An 18,004-nucleotide genomic window follows, 5' to 3' on the forward strand; every position below is an offset into this window, starting at 1 on the left:
AACCTTGGAAAAACCATCCAGAATATTAGAGGAAGACAAAAATTGTGCTTGCAAAGGGGAGGGGGGGTGGTGCACTGATCAGATTTACCAGTGGGACAGATATAGTTAAAATACACCCCCCACCCTGCATGTTATCAAGTTAATCTCGTCGTGATGGAATTATCTAGACCTCTATTTAAATTGAGCTTTATTCTTGGCCCCTCCCTTTTGGGTTTGCTTGTAAAATCCAGCAATCACATCTCTTCTAGTATTGTTCTGAGCCAGGTGGACTGGCAAACCCGGAGAGGAGAGTCTCCAGGTTCCAGACAACTGCTTCCACTTCCGAAAGGTAATTTCTGCTATTTATTTTTGCCATCTATTCTATTAGGATGTGTTATAGAGGGTTTACAATTTTGAGATCACTTGAGTGAAATCAAGAAACTTCACAGAGAAGGGAGAAGTGTGGTATTCCCAGCAGTGGTTGGTGATCCCTACTTAATTTAGTGCATTCAGTCGTGTTAAAAGGGCTGCCCCGGTTTCTTCTCAAATGTCCTTTGTAGTTTGCAGAAGCTGGCAGGTTTGGCTAACTTTCTCATTCTCCTTTCCTGCTAACTCCTCACTGCAGTTTTTCAGGTTTTCCTGCCTTGAACACTAAATTCTTTTTAAGTCAAGTATCTATGTTGGCTCCGTTTCAGCTCCTGGGTTTTACAGAGTTTCCAAATTGTTTTTCTGTAATAGTTCCCCAGTAAAATAAATACTTGTGGAATAAGAAGATTATACTGCATTCTGTTCTTCTAATTAAGGCTAAGTCCCAAAGGATGATTCCAATAAATGTTAAATATAGCAATTCAGAAGGGTTTTTTTTTTGTTTTGTTTTGTTTTGTTATTAGATCTGGAGAGAAAAATCATAAGTTAGCTAAAAGAAGAGGTCTCACATCACTAGGATTAAATTAGAGATAATGGTGCGATTTTTACACCGGGAAATATCTTAAGGAGGGCTGGTCTGTTTAGATAATTGTGAAAAATGAAGTGTAGCTGATGTTTGTCGCATTAAAAAGAGGGGAAGTGGGCATTTTCTGCCCTTTCCCTGAGTAACATGTGTAGAGCATCAGCTCACATGTGAAGGGACATTTCTGGTTCCATTCTTTCTTTGTGTTGCCTGCGTCTCTGCAGCACCTGACTCCTTAAGAATTAGTCTAGCTAGGGGGTGATGGCAAAACAGGATTACTCGGGGGTGGAGCTAAATCTATGTAGACCAACGTTCGATTTTCATTTTTCATTTCATACAATAATATGAATCCTTCGCTTTTATTACAAAACCAAATGTTCCCAGTGTCCTGTTACTTTTGGAGTTTCCATTTTTAATTCTTTTAACTCTATGCGCTTTCCAAATACATCTTAAATATGCTTCTCTCCATTGTGAGGGGAGATTGTGTATCTCAGACACCCTTACAGTGGATTTAGATCACTCGATGTCCAGTTAAAAACACAGTATGTGTTTGCAACCCAGCACTCAGTCAGTGGCAGAATTTTGCAACCATTTCCCAGTTTTTTTTGTTGGCATGATTCCAGGAATAAGGTTCTTTGTAATTCTTGCTCAAACATAAGGATCACATATAAAACTCTTAGCAGATAGATCAGTTAATGCAATCATCTTTCAATTTCAAAAGCTACAACATAATAAGGTTTTTTCGGGGGGGGGGGAGGTAGAGAGAAACAGTAGCTAACAAACCATATGATGTTATTATGCTAAAACAGTGGTAGCTTTGTGAGGGCAGAGAGAAAAAAAGCACAACCGTTTTTGCTCTGAAAATAATTCAGTAGCAACAAGGTCTGAGAGCCAGGAGCCTATTGTTCTTAGTGAAACGATTATTTGTCAAAACATTTTATTGTTTCCCTAGTCCTACTGAAAAGTTTGGACTTTCCCTTTTTGCTCAATTTTGATAGGATTTTAAACTATCACTGGTATTGTGTTTACAGCATTCAGGGCTTCAGGGTTCAAAGGTTATCCATTCACATGTAGAGTGAGGCTACACTTAATGTTGAGACTCAACCTGGTTCCACTAGTAGTTCATAGTTTCTTTGTTTAGGAGCAATGCTGGAAGTCATTGTTTTGATAAGTTAAGTGAAGCTTCTTGTTTATGAGGAGTAGGTCTCTGGACTGTGTTTTAGGATGTGACTATTTATAAGGCTCTAAAAAGTATTTTAAAGAAAGGTATTTGTCTTTTCTGAGAAAGGGAACCCTGGTATTAGAAGTAATCGTATCTGTGTACTTGAGTGAAAAAAGAAAAAAACCAAGAGTTCTGGCCTAAGAATCTACTTCTGGCACTGCTAATTAATTAAGTGTGAGTAAATAATTGGTTCACTTCCTTTTTAGAAAAGACTAACCAGACCATATGTGAGGCTAGTAGTTATATATAAAATGACAGCAAACCATCACACTTGGCAAATTCTTCCTCTTTGCTAAGAAGCTGCCTCTCCAATTCCATTTCCTATTTACTAGGGATTGCATTGCTCACCAGCCTAGCATTTATGCAGTGTTTTTTTTTGGTCTTGATTTATTAAAATATATTTTAAGTGCCTTTCTTAATATTTTTTAAGTTTTTCCATTTTGGATATACCGAAGGCCAAAAAAAAAAAAAAGGAAAAAAGAAACTGGCCTGGTTTGTTTGTGGTGACTTGCAAAGCTCCGTTTTTATTTGCATTCGTTTGCATCTTGGGGTAGAAAACTTAGTGGGTGTTGATTGTGCTTCTGTGGTTCCTCTTGGGGCTTAAAATGGGGGAAATCACTGTCCCTGGAATCAGAACCTTTTTTTGTTTGTGTGTGAGCAAGGGAAAGGAAACGCTTTAAATGAACTGGGCGTGGGGAGGAGAGGGAAAAGTTTTTTTTTTTTTTTTGGTTCCCAGTTTAACAAACCCGGTTTCATCCATGTGGATTTCTACTAAACCCAAGTGGGTTCTTGGAACACAGGCCAAGTTTAGAAATCTCAAGTTATAATAGCAGTGCAAAAATCAGTCCTTTCAGAAAAATAACAAAGGATAGCTTTATTTAGATACTAATTAAAAAACATTTTAGTCATCTTGTCTCTTCGACCTTCTTCACACTTGAGGAAAATCTGAAAAAAATGTTTGTGTACAGCTACCTTTTAAACCACCCAAATGGGTGTAAAGCCTTTTTGTTTGTTGGTAATTCAGGATGACCCAGGAGTTCGGGCTACCAGCCCCTCCCCTCGCCTGGGCACACCTTGCAAGGGAGGGGGAGGCGGTGAGGCGGAGGCCTGCATCTGCGCCTGCGCGCTGCCCTCGTGGCCCCCCGCTCCGCGTACCTGTCACTGGAACCGCGGGGCGATCGCGGGCCACGTTAGGCCGGATGGCGGTAGGCTGAGGGGGGGGGGGGAGGAGGAGGGCTAGGGGCGGTGAAAGGCGCGCGCGTGCGCGAGAATCCCGGGGCGAGAACAGGGAATGCGCGTGCTCGTTCGTTTGCTCGCGCCCCGGGGGCGGAGCCCGCGGCGGTGGGCGGGGCAGGGGCGCGCCAGCGGAGATCACGTGGGCGCGGGGCGGGGTCTCGGGAGCGGTCGCGCGGCCGGTGAAGACAGGAGGCGGAGCGTATTCGAACGACGGGGCTGAGGGAGGGCGCAACAGCTGCTCCCTGAGCACTTTCTGACCCAACAGTCCCGGTGCGCCGGACGCGCCGCGCCCCGGCGGCTCTAGGGACCCCCCGCGCCTGCACTGTCCCCTCGCGGACGAGTAGGGGGCGCCCGAGCCTTTGCCCCCCGTGCGCACCCCCACCCCGCTCACCTTAGCCCCGCGCCCGAGGTGAGCCCGGCCCCCAAACCCTCCGGGCGGGGGTGGGGTGGGTGTGGGGGGGCGCCCCTTTGGGGGGTCTTCCAGGCGCGAGGCGCTGCGGGGGATGGCTTCGCCTCTGGCCCCGAGGCCCCCCGTGTGTGTTGGGGGGCCGGAGCCGGCGCGGGATCCGGGAGGTGTCCGCACAAAAGGCTGAGAGAAACTCCCCGGCGCTCCCCTCCCTCCTGCCTTCCCCGCCCCCTCCCCTCCTCGCCGCTCCCTCCTCATTCAAACCTCGGCTCGCGCGTGTGGTGTCAGTTCAGTCCCGGCCGCCGCCGAGCGAGGAAATGGCCGAGGAGCCGGAGCCGCAGGTAAAGGGGGCGCGCCCCCGCCCGCGCCGGGCCCCAGGGGGCGCCCCGCGTCCCCCCGCCGGCGTCCCCCCGCGCCCGCCCTCGAGGCTCCGGGGCTCGTTACCGCGGCCCCGCCCGGCCCCGCCGTCCTGCCCGGGGCTGCCCCTCGGCGGCGCCCCTGCCCTGCCCTGCCCTCCCGGCCGGGAGGTGTCGGCGAGCCCCGGCGTGCACAGACAGTGTTTGACCAGCACACACTCTCGGAAACAGTCGAGGTGGCTCGGGGGGAGGAGTCGCCCCTCGCCGGGCCGGGCGCCGGGGGCCGCCGGCCGGAGGAAGCCGGGGCTGGCGTGCGAGGGTGCGTGGGGCTTCCCTGAAAAGTTGGCGGCTCCGTCGGGCGGGTCTCCCGGGTTGCCGACCCAACCTGGGAGGCGGAGGCCGGCAGCCGACGCGGGGTCCCCGTGATGGCCCGGGAGGGGCCGGGGCAAGTTGGAAACAACCAAAACAATGCATCCTAACAGGCGTCCCCCGCAAACAATGGCCGGGACCGTCCACACGGGCAGGGCGGAGGGCGAGTCTACACGGGCCGGGGGAGGGGCCTGGCCTGGCCGCGGACCCCGACACGCACCCCCGCTGGTCCCCTGGGTGCCCCCAAATCCGTGCCCTGGAGTCCCGCTCTTCTGCCCTTGTCTGAGGAGGAGGTGCGCAGGGCTACGTGTCCTGGATGTGCGAGTAGAATGATTTTCCCCCTTTAATTTTAAAGGTTAAAAAAAAACAAAAACACTTTAAAAATAACCCTTAAACGCTTAAAGAGTATCTTTATAACTCAAGTCTAGCGGGAGCCCCAAAGCCAGCTGGAAACAGAACTAGGAACTCCAAAGGGCAGGAGGAATTGAAATGTTAGCCTGAAAGGGTTTTTTTTGAAGAGGGAAGTTTCTGCCACCAGGCGCTGAGAGGCGAAACCGCGCAGTTTCTGATGTAGAGCCCTCTTCCCTCTCTATTTGGCCCCAAAAGGCGAGCGGCACAGGATGAGGAGGGCGCTGCTGGGGGCCCGGGAGGTTGGATTTGGGGAGGCCTGGGCGGTCCTGCGCCAGGCGGGGTGCTTAAGCCGGTACCTGCGCTCTGGGGACCACAACCATTCAGATCCCGGGTGGGACCCCACATTTTAGGATTCGGGGTAGGGCCCCCGAAGGACTGGAAGCCGCATTCTTCGGCGGATGGGGTGGGCGGGCCGGAGTTTTCCCGCAAGGTTTAGTTCCAGGAGCTTTTGGAAAGTGCTACCACTGGGCACTTAGGGGACCCCTATAATCTGTTCACACTTGGAGCAGCAGAAACTTTCCTTTTTTTACCGCCAAGAAAAGGATAGTCAAGAGTTTGAGGTTTTGGTGTGTTGTTCCCCTTTGAAATCTTCGAACCTCTATTTGTCTCTGAATTAGCCTGTAGGGCTTGAAGCGTTGAACATTCCTGAATGTGGATTAAATTAAATAAATGGCGGTTGTAGTGGTCCTATGGCCAGTTTGGGCCCCTGTATTATTGACCACTGTGCATAACACAGCCTAGCTGGTTTCCTGGTTTTCTAGATCGTTTGCAACCATTAAGCTGTATGTTTTAAGAAGCCTAGGTCTGATTTAGTTCAGGTTGATTCAATTATGTCTTCATCGCTTTTGAGTTGGTTGAATGAGTTGACATGAGATTAAGCTCAACAAAAGAAAGGCAGGGTAACAACAGCTGCGGGCCAGGCCTGGCCACTAGGTAGGGGTCTTTGGAGACCTTTTACCTTCTATGTGTCAAGAAGTTCATTTAAAATGCCCTTTTACTGTACTTTGCCCTGGAATGGATTGCCTTGATATCAAATAAGACTTAAAATACTAAAGTTGAAAATATTCTGAGAATGAGTAATAGATCTAGAGCCCTTAGTGTTTGTAGTGACAAGTGCAGAGCAATAACGAGTAGTTTTTGTCTGAAAAATATAACAGCCAAACCACTAGTTTGTGCTTGCTTAGTTAATGTGTGCTAAGAACTTTTAAGGTGTGTCCTTAATGGTAGATAACTTTTTCTGAGAAGTCATGTTTATTTTAGATACTGTTTTGTTCAGTATTACAAAGACTAGTAGTAGTGTGTGTATATGTTTAATCTTGGTGTTTTAATTGAAGTCATCCCTCCTCCCAGTTGCTGCCTTTTTAAATGTTATGTAAGTATAAAATTCTAGAGGCACAGTGCCTTGTTAAAAAACCCAGAAGTCAATAGCTCCAAGATAAAATTTTAATTTATTTGGCTTGCTTGTTAGAATAGGGTTAATAATCTGATTGGAATTTTAGTTATTGTGAGGAGGAAGGCTGTTCTTTAGCTCTCTCTGCACATTGATTTGCATGCTGGAGGAGGAAGTAGGGGGAGATTACAACTTCTAGGTGGACATACTTTTCTTCAGTGTGGAACTTTCAATCCTTTTATCTTCCCAGCACCTTGTAAGACTGCAGGTTGACCTTTGCTGTTTTTTAAATAATAATTTAGGAGATTGAAGTTTAGCAATTCTTGGGTTTATATTATTCCCTTTCACTTCTTTATCAAATAAAGGGGAACTAACACCCCTGAAATAAAACTTGTAGAAAAACATATTCCCTTTTCCGCCTGAAGAATCTATTTAGATAGCAGCTTGGACCCCCCCCCCCCCCCCCACACACACACACTCACACACTACTCCCATAGGTAATTGGGGAGGAAGAGGGAGGGGTGAAGGTGTTTGGCTTTGCCTTTACTTTTAAGATGGAGGTAGATTTGCATTCTTTCTGTAAGCCTCCATTTTTTGGCAGTGGAACTTCTGGAAGGAATAGCAGCCTAGTGGTCTTTTTAAGAGGAAACCTGAAAATTAGACTTAGATCACTTACAAACGGATGAAATAACTAAGGAATCTAATGGCCTGGCAAGGACAGTCCCTCTGTCTCATTTCAGATAAATGCTAATCACTTTTCTCTCTTTTCACAGTAGTTATGATGAAATGGCATGTTTTTGTCACAGCAGGGTTGCCTTTTCCTGACTCCGGAGCACTCACAATTCTGAGAGGCTTGATGAGAGCCTCAGGGGTCCCCAAAGATGTGTTTTCCCACTTTATAAAATTACATTCTTTTCTCTCAGTTGTAACAAACATGATATTGCCTGATAAGAACTTGGAGTAGTTTTAATGACTCTTGACTGCCTACAGTCTACTACTTACATATTAAAAAAAAGATATGCTCTTATCTCTTAGAACTGTGATTGGCTCTCTCCTACGTTTTACATGAAGCTTTGTTTCCATTAGCTCAAAAAAAAAATTAGTTTAAATTGTTCCATCTTGTGGATGCCAGTATGGCCTATATGTTATGGTATTTGAGGGTTGCTGTGTATGACATTTTAAATGATTTAGTCCTGATTTCCTATTTCAGTTTAATCTTGGAGCTGTATGGTTGGTACATGAAATGAAAAGGTGAAGCCCAAGTAGTGAACAGTGGTTAGGTTTTTTTTTTTTTTTTTTTTTTTTAGTGGCTAGGTATTTTTAAACCTTTGAGTTAATACACTAGGAATAAAAACAGACAGTTCTATATACCAACGAGTATGCCAGTAGAATAAAACAAATGTAATGAGTTGGAATAAATAGAATAGTTTTCATATTACCGAGGTGTTAACAAAATAAAAACCTGGAAGGTATTTACAGACCAGGCATTAAAGGAATCCAATCATATCAAGTATTCTAAATAGTAAAAGGTTTGGTTCCAGCATGTAAATTAAACCGGGACAGTGGGGAGAGTGGATTTGTCCACCTCATCTCCAGATGTGGGGGAGGGGTGGTGATTAGTTTAAATGCACATGGAAGAAAGTGAATTACACAAAGACAGCAGGAAATTTCTTAAATTCGGGTGAGGGAAGCTTGATCATTATAACTTAATGGCCTCATTTTGGGTGCAGCCCAACAACTTGACTGAAATACTGGCTTTTAAGGATAAGGTGATTTGGCTTGTTTTTCTGCAACCAGTAATACGGTTAGGCGAATTTGCTGCGGTATGTGGGGCAAAGGATTTTGAAGTGAGACCATGAGGGCAGATAGGAATCTGACTTTGAGGAAGTGGGAGGACAGAGGGACCATCCTTTCTTAAAATCTGCAGTTCTGATAACCAGGGTCAATTCTTATATAAATCTTCCTTCCAGCTAAATAGAGGGGCAGCCCCCTGCCAGCACCTGCCACCTCCTATTGCCCCTTTATGTCTAACGTTGGAACACTCGCGGAAAAACCTTTGCATTTGAACATTTGTTGGCTGCCTGTTCTTCACATCCTCATTACTTCCTGCCCAGGGTAACAGCATAACTGGGTTACTGGAAATTTGGGGCCTGTTTGGTAATTTTATAAAATTGAGAAATAAAATTACTAAACCTGAAAAGAAAATGAGTAAGTTGTATGAGAGAATCAGTTTAATTCCTTAGCCTTTGTTCTTAAACTTTACCAGGATTTAAGATGCTGGTTTTTATTCTGGTCCTGTTTTGTGTATTGGTGTTCATTATTTTCTATCTAGTGTCAGTGAATTTCTAATGTCTAGTGAATTTAAAGTCATTTAAAATTTGTAATTCTATGGCCTGGATACTGAGGGCCCAGATCTGTTTTGTTCTTGAATAAGCATTAGGAGAAAATATTTGCTTTTTCCTATATGTATTAAAGTGGAGAACTTCAGAAACAGTCCACTAACACCAGAAGTGTTTTTTTCTTAACAGTGGATATGTTTTGTTGTTTTTGTTCTATATATAAACCCACTGAACACTGACTATGCATTAATTGGAAGGAGACTTTTTTTTCATTAATTTTGAAAGCAAACAGGTGATTTGAAAGGGCCAGACATACAACTTTAGTATTTACTCTTTGCAAGAACAGGGAGAGGGAGTATTTAAATATCTTTAAGGAAATCTATCCTGCCTTAAAAGGCATTGCTAAATTTATATTTAATCTGAAGTTAAGTTGTGTGCAATTATTCACCATTTGGCCTGGTGGAAAAAGAAGTATAGTAGTGTAGGATAGTGGTGTGGTATAATGCTTGAAGTTACTTGTATATCTGTGTATATACAAACATGTATTTGTGTACACATTCAGTGTTTTCTTTTTAGAGAGTTACAGAATACAGGTAAAGATAGAACAGTTTATTTTTTTTAGTTGTCTGAACTTAACCCTGTCTTTGGTGCAGTTAACAATATTCAAAATATTAAGGTAGTTCTGGTTAAGTCATAAGATGTAATAGGAGCTCACTGATAGGAATGCTTAATCTTGTTTAATTAATCTTTTTTTTATCCTCTTTCAGGACAGGATGAAAAAATTTAAAAGTCTGTTTACAGTTCACAGTATCTGATAATAATTGATAATACTGAAACTAACACTAATATATGGTGCCTTATATTCCTTTAATTGACCTTATTGATTTGGAGTGAATCAGGCAGAGGTTTTTGTTTTTTGTTTTTTCAATGTTTCATTTCATTTAAAATTTTCTTTTTCTGGGGCAGAATTTTTAATCATGACATTCAAATATGCTAATGTGATTACATTTTTACAGTACTACTTTGATCTCTAATCCTATTTAGAACTGAGCATTTATATAGAATTTCAAGAAAATGAGACTGCCCTGTAGGACTTCCCAAGCTCTGCCTTTGAACAGTCATTTGCTTTTGAATAGTTTAGTTTTGGGATGTTGAATATCAACTTGGAGTATTTAATCTTTTTCTTTCACTTAACTTTTAATCATCTTTGCACAGCTATATTAGGAAAGTTGGGTTGATCATTGAGCTCATGGGTATGACCTTGGTGATTTACTTAAAATAGTGTTGAAGGATTTTAAGTTACAGGTCTTGATTGCTACTGTAGATTACTTCACTCATCAGATTAAGAAAAACTAGTATGTGTAAAACATGGAAGGGAAACTTCTCTAAAAACTATAAGTTACTGAACCAGATCTTGGAGATAAATAATTTTGTAGTTAAAGGCACAAATGAATTGGTCAAACGACTAGCAGTTTGTTTAGGTTGAATGTTTTAATGATCACTTAATTGGGCACTTAAGTAATAAGGAGGGTGGAGGGGGCCCAGTAGATTTGCTGGATACCTCAAATTACTTAGCTATAAGTAGAATTTTATGTGTTTTTGACAGTTTTTGAGGACCATGAATATCTTATTGCTCCGTACTATTGTAATGAATATTCCGTGTCAAGAAATGTAAGATAAGCTGTTTGGCTGCAGTACAGCGGTGCTGTCTACAGGCTAACAGTTTGAGACTGTCTGTAGGGAAAGAACATTGAAAAGTTCAGTTGTCAGCATGGTGGCATTTACGTCTAATTTGTTGTGCTTAAGCACAAATTACTGTTTTTCATTAAGCATCATATCTTGAAATTAGCAAATACTACACTTTTCAAGATTTATGGGTAGTGGCAGAATTCAGAATTCACAGTAGCTCTACACACGAACGAATATTAAAAAAAAAATGAAATGAAACAGAAAAAAACAGAAGAAATGACTTAAAGTAGTGGTCCCCAACCCCTGGGCCACAGACCGGTGGCGGTCCGTGGGTCATTGGGTACCGGTCCTCAGAGAAAGAATAAATAACATGAAACGTCAGAATAACAAATTTAAATATAGCCTGAATAATGAGGACATGCTCATTTCTCCTTTAACTTAGCTCAATAAATATCGTAAGTTCGACAATTATATTTTAAAATACCACAGTTTTTACGCTGGTTGCATAATTTTATTTTGTGCATTTATCCGTCCCACCCTAAAGGCCTGTCCGTGAAAATATTTTCTGACATTAAACTGGTCCGTGGCCCAAAAAAGGTTGGGGACCACTAACCTAAAGAACATCAGACATCTATTTCAAGTAGTTATAGCAATAGGGTTCCTACTTCTTTTGAAAGATTATGTTGTAAATTAAAACTGAGTAATCACAAAATAAATTAAGCCCTAGTACTCTCTCAGAATGTAAGATTATATTGAATAACCTCGTGCCTTAGGGTATATGACTGAAGGTTAAGTGCTGTTATTACCTAACTAAAGGTTTAGAAAAATTTTTTTTATATGTTAAGAAATATTTTTGCCAAATGCCTTTCAGTAAGCTTAGAGTGTTCAGAATGCTCACTTTTCTACACTAAAGCATTTGTACTGTAGGTGTCAGGTTAGACTGTTCTCCTTCCCCTGCCAGTTCTTTGTGAAGAGACAATTGACTTGGTGTCTATCAGCAGTCATCGGTTCTGTTGGCTCCACACTGAAGGTCTGGGAAGGCTGTGTGCACGCATACTTCATTTGATGAGAAATGGTGGTGGTTACTAACAGTGATTAGGTTAGAATGTCTTATGTCTCCTAAGTTCTGTTATTATTACAAAGTTTTTATTGTAATCACTAAACATTTTTGCTTAGCTGATTGGTAAGTGATGTAGAAACTGATTTATAGTTTAAGCAAGTGTAGTGTGTTGTCTACATATAGTTCCTAAGGCAAGAGTCCTGGGCATTTGCTATCAGAGGCTTCCCTAGCATGGCCATGTCTTTGTTTCCATGGATCCATGAGGAGAGTGGTTTTAAACCCAAGTGATTGCTTGTGCTAGTCAACTTGATAATGTGGTTAAGTGATTTTTTTTTATTATACTCTTGAAATTGCAGAGAATGGTAATTAGATGGCAGTCATAGATAGCCATGTGGAAGTTTTGATGAACATTTAAGTTAAATTCAATATCAGTTATGGTTGCTGACTGTGCAAACTGACTCTACACCTGTGCTGATTATATAGTGTGTGTTCATTTATTTGTCAGGTGTTTATTGAGGGCCTAACCTTGTGCCTGGGATCCCTTCTTAGGCACTGGGGGGCAGCAGGGGAACCAGGCTGACCAGGTCTCAGCTCCTAGGAACTTTATAGGGATGGCCCAGTGTTTTCATGTCTTTTGGGTGAGTAGTAAGGATTTCGATGACCCAAGGTTGTCTAGTGCTTAGGACAGTTGGGTAAAGGTGTAATGACTATCAGAATCTGTCTCAAGCCTGCCTATAGGAAGAGCTTCAGTTTTCTCTGGGAAGGTGGTCTTCCCACCTACTACACTAGAGGACTCCCTGCCCAGGACCATCCTTACCCTCATCTTCAGGCCTCGGCCCAGTTCTCTACCCCTCCTGCCCTCCCCAGACAGAACTGAAGTTTTTTCTCCCAAGATTTTTATTTTATTTATTCATTTTAGAGAGGTGAGAGAGAGGGAGAGAGAGAGAGAGAGAGGAGAGGAGAGGAGAGACAGGGGAGGAGCAGGAAGCATCAACTCCTATATGTGCCTTGACCAGGCAAGCCCAGGGTTTCAAACCAGCAACCTCATCTTTCTCCCAAGATTTTAACACTGCCTCCTTTACCAATCCTTTCGGTCTCTGTTAGAGCTGATGAAACCTACTCAACCCAGATTCTTAATATTTCATAGATAAAAATTGAGACTAAATCGTCTTTCCAAGCCGTACTTCCAGTCTTTGCCATTGCCTGGGGTGGGAATACAGAGATGTACCCACATCATGTTTTAATCCAGAGATTAGGGTTGTGTCTTTTTGGAAATGATTATTTATAGAAAAGTGGAATTCCCTAAAACTTAAAAAGTCACAAACGAATCAAATTTCTTTTTTTTAATAGTTTTTTCTTTTTAATTTTACACTGATTTGAAAGAGAAAGGGGGGAGTGGGGAAGGGAGAGAGAGAGAGAAGCATCAACTCATTGTTCCACATAGTTGTGCCATTTAGTGGTACATTCATTGGTTGCTTGTCATATGTACCCTGAACACAGATCACACCCACAACCTCGGCACACTAGGACAATGCTCTAACCACTTAACCACCCAGCCAGGGCTTCAAATTTCTTTTTTTATTTTTAAATCAGTGGGGGGGGGGAGGTAGAGACAGACTCCCATTTGCATCCGTACTGGGGGCCCTTGATCTGTAACTGGAGCCATTTTTTAGCACCTGAGGCAGAGGCTGTGTAGCCATCCTCTGCGCGCCTGGGGCTAACTTGCTCTAATTGAGCCAAGGCGACAGGAGGGGAAGAGGAGCGAGAGAGGGAGGAGTGGAGAAGCAGATGGGTGCTTCTCCTGTGTGCTTTGACCTGGAATCAAACCCAGGATTTCCACTGGCCAGGGCCTCAAATTTCTTTAAAAAAGAAAATATAGTAATGTTGAGGTTTGGATATGGGAGACTAACTTTGATTTTTGCCCAATTAGCACAGTAAAAAAACCCCTACTATTTGCCATTGCCACCCTTTCATTTTTTAAAAAGGGTATTTTGGTCAATAAAGGACAGTCTTTATTCAAGTTGAAATTAATATGAATTAATATGTGTTTCTGTTTTTGGCCAGTGAAAACACTGTTGTCAGAGTTTTGTAACTACTTTTCTAGAATATTTTCAGTTAAAATATTACCCGGGACACTGGCATTCAGTAAATATTTGATGAATGAGTAAATGCCTTTATAGAAACCTAAATGATCAGTTACATATCCAAATATCACTTAATATCTTGATTAATATAGTCATTAAATATTCTTTTGAGAATATCTGTGTATAAATATAGATCTACCCCCTAGAATCATAGTATTTTAGTACTCTGAAGCAATCCTATAATTTATCCATCTGCAGTAATAGACACAGTTGAGGTGGCCATGTTAAGGTTGTGACTCAGAACAGGACTAGAACTCAGGTTTCTGGAGTGTTCTATTAGCTTTCCATGCTGGTAGTCAGCCCATAGGGTTTATCTTCCATTGTGATGGCAACAAAAGACTTAAGAAATTAACATAAATACTTCAGTGTATTCTTTCTTTACCCTAATCTTTGATCTGCAGTCTTATTTAGAAAAGTTTAAAGTTTAGTTTTTTCAAAACAAAAGATTACAAGGAATATAAGAAATTTCTCTTTTATGAGTGTGAAGAAGTGTTTCCTCGTTCTCTGAGTGTGTTCTTTGAGGAAGTGGAGAGAAGGAAAGTAAAATTTTTTTTTTTTTTTAACGCTGCTTGTCATGGGAGTAGTTTGTATGCCTTTCTTGTTTTTTTGGGTAGAATTAACTGACTTCGGTTAAAGTAGGTGGGATTATTTTTAAAAAGTTCCTATGCTTGCCATAAAGGTGGTGGGTTTTGGCTTTAGAGGTTAATTCTTCTCCAAGAGTGAAAATTAGCTTCTAAATCAGAGCCTGCAGAGCTAAATAAAGTCATTCACGTTTCACCTCACTAATGCAGGATGTGAAAGGTGGATAAAAAAGAGGATTGATTTTTCCGAGGTTTATAGCATCCAGTGAACTGGAATTTATCACGGATCCCCATGGCCAAGATGAACAACTGATCTGAGGTGTTATGTATTTCTTGATTGGGAATTATAGGGAAGGTTCCTTTTTTTGTGTTGATTTGATGTGTAACCTCCGTATGATTGTAGGCATGCATGTTTCTTGTCTGTTTGTATGAAGCTCTGACTTTTAAATTTTTACCTAAAGTGCTTTCTTTGTCATCTTATTTTTACTATTCTTATAGTTTCTAGATTTGTAGAGGCTGTTTATGAGGATACAGATGTGCATTTCAGTGACATTTTAAACCTATTCAGCGGAATTTAACAGTTTCTGTCCTGAAACTTCACATTTCAGATTTAAACCATTAAACCTACCATGTTTTAAATTTCTTAATTGGATGAAATTCTAGTGATTTAATAAATTTACTGATTGGATAAAATGAAATCATTAGATTTAATTACCAAGCATGCCTAACAGGCTGGCATTGTACTAAGTTAAAAGGGAAGCAGCTGTATTAGGTACCTTCCCGGCTATGTGGGTAAGGTCCCTATGACTCATACACCCAGCCTTCTCTTTTCTCGGATGGTAGCTAACTGTTTCTATTTTTTCCCCCCTGTAGGTTTTGGAAATCTCCTTGTCTCCAGGTTGCTGGAATTGACTTCTTGCTCAACTGAGTCACTCACTCAATGGAGACAAAGAGAACTAATGCTTTGTGCTGACTCATATTTGAATCAAAGCATCGGGGAGTCTGTCTGCCTTGTTTGTGGATAGAACCAGTGATATTCTCTGTCACTGAGCTTCTAAGACTTCTGAAGATTAAGTTAGAGGAATATATACTTTCTTTTGAACTTTTATAACAAATATTTGCTCTAGTTTTGAAACCCAGGGCTGCTGGGGGTGTGAGTGACAAGTCTTACAAGTGGCCTTATTCCAACTCTAGAAGTTCCTCAACCAGATTCTTATTTTTTACACAGTCCTCAAGTGACAGGAAACATGCCCACTCAATCCCTCTTAGTGTATATGGACGGACCGGAAGTTATTGGCAATTCCCTTGGCTCCCAGATGGAGCTAGATGATGCCATGTCAATAAAAGGGCCTGCCGCTGTCCCTTTCAGAGCCACGCAGGAGAAGAGCATCATCCAGATAGAAGGCTACACGCCGATGGACTGCATGTTTTGCAGTCAGACCTTCACACACTCTGAAGACCTTAATAAACACGTCTTAATGCAGCACCGGCCCATCCTCTGTGAACCCGCAGTTCTGCGTGTGGAAGCCGAGTATCTTAGTCCTCTTGATAAAAGTCAGGTGCGAACAGAGCCTCCCAAGGACAAGAGTGGCAAAGAAAACGAAGACTTGAGCTGTGAGGTGTGTGGGCAGACGTTCAGAGTCGCCTTCGATGTGGAGATCCACATGAAAAAACACAAGGACTCTTTCACCTATGGCTGTCACGTGTGTGGACGGAGGTTCAAGGAGCCCTGGTTTCTGAAGAACCACATGCGAACACACAACGGCAAGTCGGGGGCCAAGAGCAAGCTGCAGCAGGGCTCAGAGAGCCCAGCCACCATCAACGAGGTTGTCCAGGAGCAGGCTGCCGAGAGCATCTCTTCTCCTTACAAAATCTGCATGGTTTGTGGCTTCCTATTTCCAAATAAAGAAAGTCTAATTCATCACAGGAAGATGCACACCAAAGACAAGGCTTCCGGTGGCAGCAGTCCCCAAGCAGACTCTCAGCAGGCGGGGATGCCGGGCCCCGGAGACGAGTTCTTGCAGTTCCTAAACTTAAGACCCAAAGCTCACCATGAAACTGGGAAACAGCCCGCCAGATGGATACCTCAGCTCGACCCATTCACCACCTACCAGGCCTGGCAGCTGGCCACCAAGGGGAAAGTCGCCGTCTGCCGGGAGGTGAAGGAGCAGCCTGGGCAGGAAGGCAGCACTGACAACGACGATTCGGACAAAGAAGAGCTTGGAGAAATCTGGAATGTGAGTAAAAGCCATCCTGAAAGTTCTGGAAGGTCCAGAGCAAATAAGAGTGGTTGTGCAGGCCTTGCACAAGATAAGGAGAAGCCTAGACATGCCAGCGGTGAAGTGCCTTCCGGGGATGCGGACCCCAAGCTGTCCACTAACAAAGAGAAGCCCACGCATTGCTTCGAGTGTGGCAAGGCTTTCAGAACCTACCACCAGCTGGTCCTGCACTCGAGAGTCCACAAGAAGGACCGGAGGATGGATGCTGAGTCCCCAACCATGTCTGTGGACGGAAGGCAGCCGAGGATGTGTTCTCCAGACCTAACCAGTACCCTGGACGAAAATGGAGCCATCGATCGAGAAGGTGGTTCTGAAGATGGATCTGAGGACGGACTTCCCGAAGGGCTCCATTTGGGTAAGGCCTTCTGCAGGACATGGGCAGCTTATAGGGTTCAGGGGCTTTGAGTCCGGGCTGTTTGGGTATCACTGTATCATAAGTCACTTAATCCTTTGTGGGTTTTGTTGAAAGGCCTACCTATCAAAGTTTCTTCCTGCTCTGAAAAGTCTGTGATTTTATGTTTTGCTAACAAAGGACACACATTAGTTTAACTTGTTCATCAGCCTAAAGCAGTGTTTCCTAATTGGAGTGATTTTGCCCCAGAGGATGCCTGACAGAGTTTGGAGACATTTTTGGTTGTCATTATTGCATGGGGATGTGTGCTGCTGGCAACCAGTGGATGGAGGCCACAGATGCAGCTAAATATCCTGCAATACACAGGAACTCCTACAGCAGAGAAAGATCTGGCCCCGAATGTCACTAGCACCAGGATTGAGGTGCTGGTTGTCGCTTAAGTTTGTTTTGGCATTCTTGATCTTTTCTGTGATAATAAGTTATTCTTATATGCAGTAAACTTGCCTATCTGTCTAGGCCCAGATCTTACGTGTTTATTGCAAGTGGATTTCCAGTGGTGACAAAAGGTGCTAGGAATGATGGTTAACTGGAGCAAGAACACTGCTGTTAGGGACACCATTTGGTGTTGCCTGGTAAACTGTCCTTTATGTCTGGGCCTAGTGTTCATTAACAGCTCAGAAACTAAATATGAAGAATACAGCGAATGTGAACACACCACAGATGTTTTTAAGAAATCTCATTTGCTTGGTCAAATTTTTAATGTGCTAATGACATTTCTGGGAAACAGAAGCTGCTGTTGTAGGCTGGTTGACATTGTTTCTGGAGTCCCACTGGGCATTATTCAAGGCAAAGGACTCTACATGTGGAAAGTCTTGCCCACCTTCACTTCATCCATTTGATCATACTGTTTGAATAAAGGATTCTGCTGTTTGAAAACAGTTAAAAATTCCAAGTGGATGATGAGAACTTGAGTTAGTTTTAGGGAAACATTGTGATTTAGAGAAGTGTTTTTCAGTTGAGGGCCTTTTGTTGTGACTTGACTGTGTGGATGTCTCTGAGAGCTCTGTGTGAGACCCAGGATGAGTTTGACCAGATAGTACATTGGACTCTCCATCCTTTTTAAGCCCTGCCCTGTTCTTTTTCTGATCAGGTGATGGATGTGAGAGCTGTGATTTTTAATATCAAATATTTAGAATGTTTTGAGTTTCCTGGGACACAGGAAACCTAGCACTTAGAGAATTG

At 43.0% G+C, this 18,004-nt stretch overlaps 1 protein-coding gene across 4 annotated transcripts in view; it reads left to right on the plus strand.

Moving 5' to 3' along the window:
• The first annotated feature begins 253 nt into the window (after positions 1 to 253).
• Positions 254 to 18,004, plus strand: part of ZNF217 (zinc finger protein 217) — a 29,616-nt gene continuing 11,865 nt past the window's right edge. Inside the window, exons 1-2 of one of the 4 annotated variants that reach the window (XM_066387461.1) lie at positions 254 to 328; positions 15,005 to 16,765. In XM_066387461.1, coding sequence (XP_066243558.1) covers positions 15,379 to 16,765 — 1,387 coding nt within the window. In that variant the 5' untranslated portion in view covers positions 254 to 328; positions 15,005 to 15,378. Of the gene's footprint in view, positions 329 to 3,335; positions 3,356 to 3,491; positions 3,796 to 3,886; positions 4,134 to 15,004; positions 16,766 to 18,004 lie in introns of those variants that run through there. The other 3 variants (XM_066387462.1, XM_066387459.1, XM_066387460.1) reach the window with 3 other exon arrangements.

Source organism: Saccopteryx leptura, chromosome 5 (genome assembly GCF_036850995.1).
Source record: "Saccopteryx leptura isolate mSacLep1 chromosome 5, mSacLep1_pri_phased_curated, whole genome shotgun sequence".
NCBI classification, from domain to species: Eukaryota; Metazoa; Chordata; class Mammalia; order Chiroptera; family Emballonuridae; genus Saccopteryx; species Saccopteryx leptura.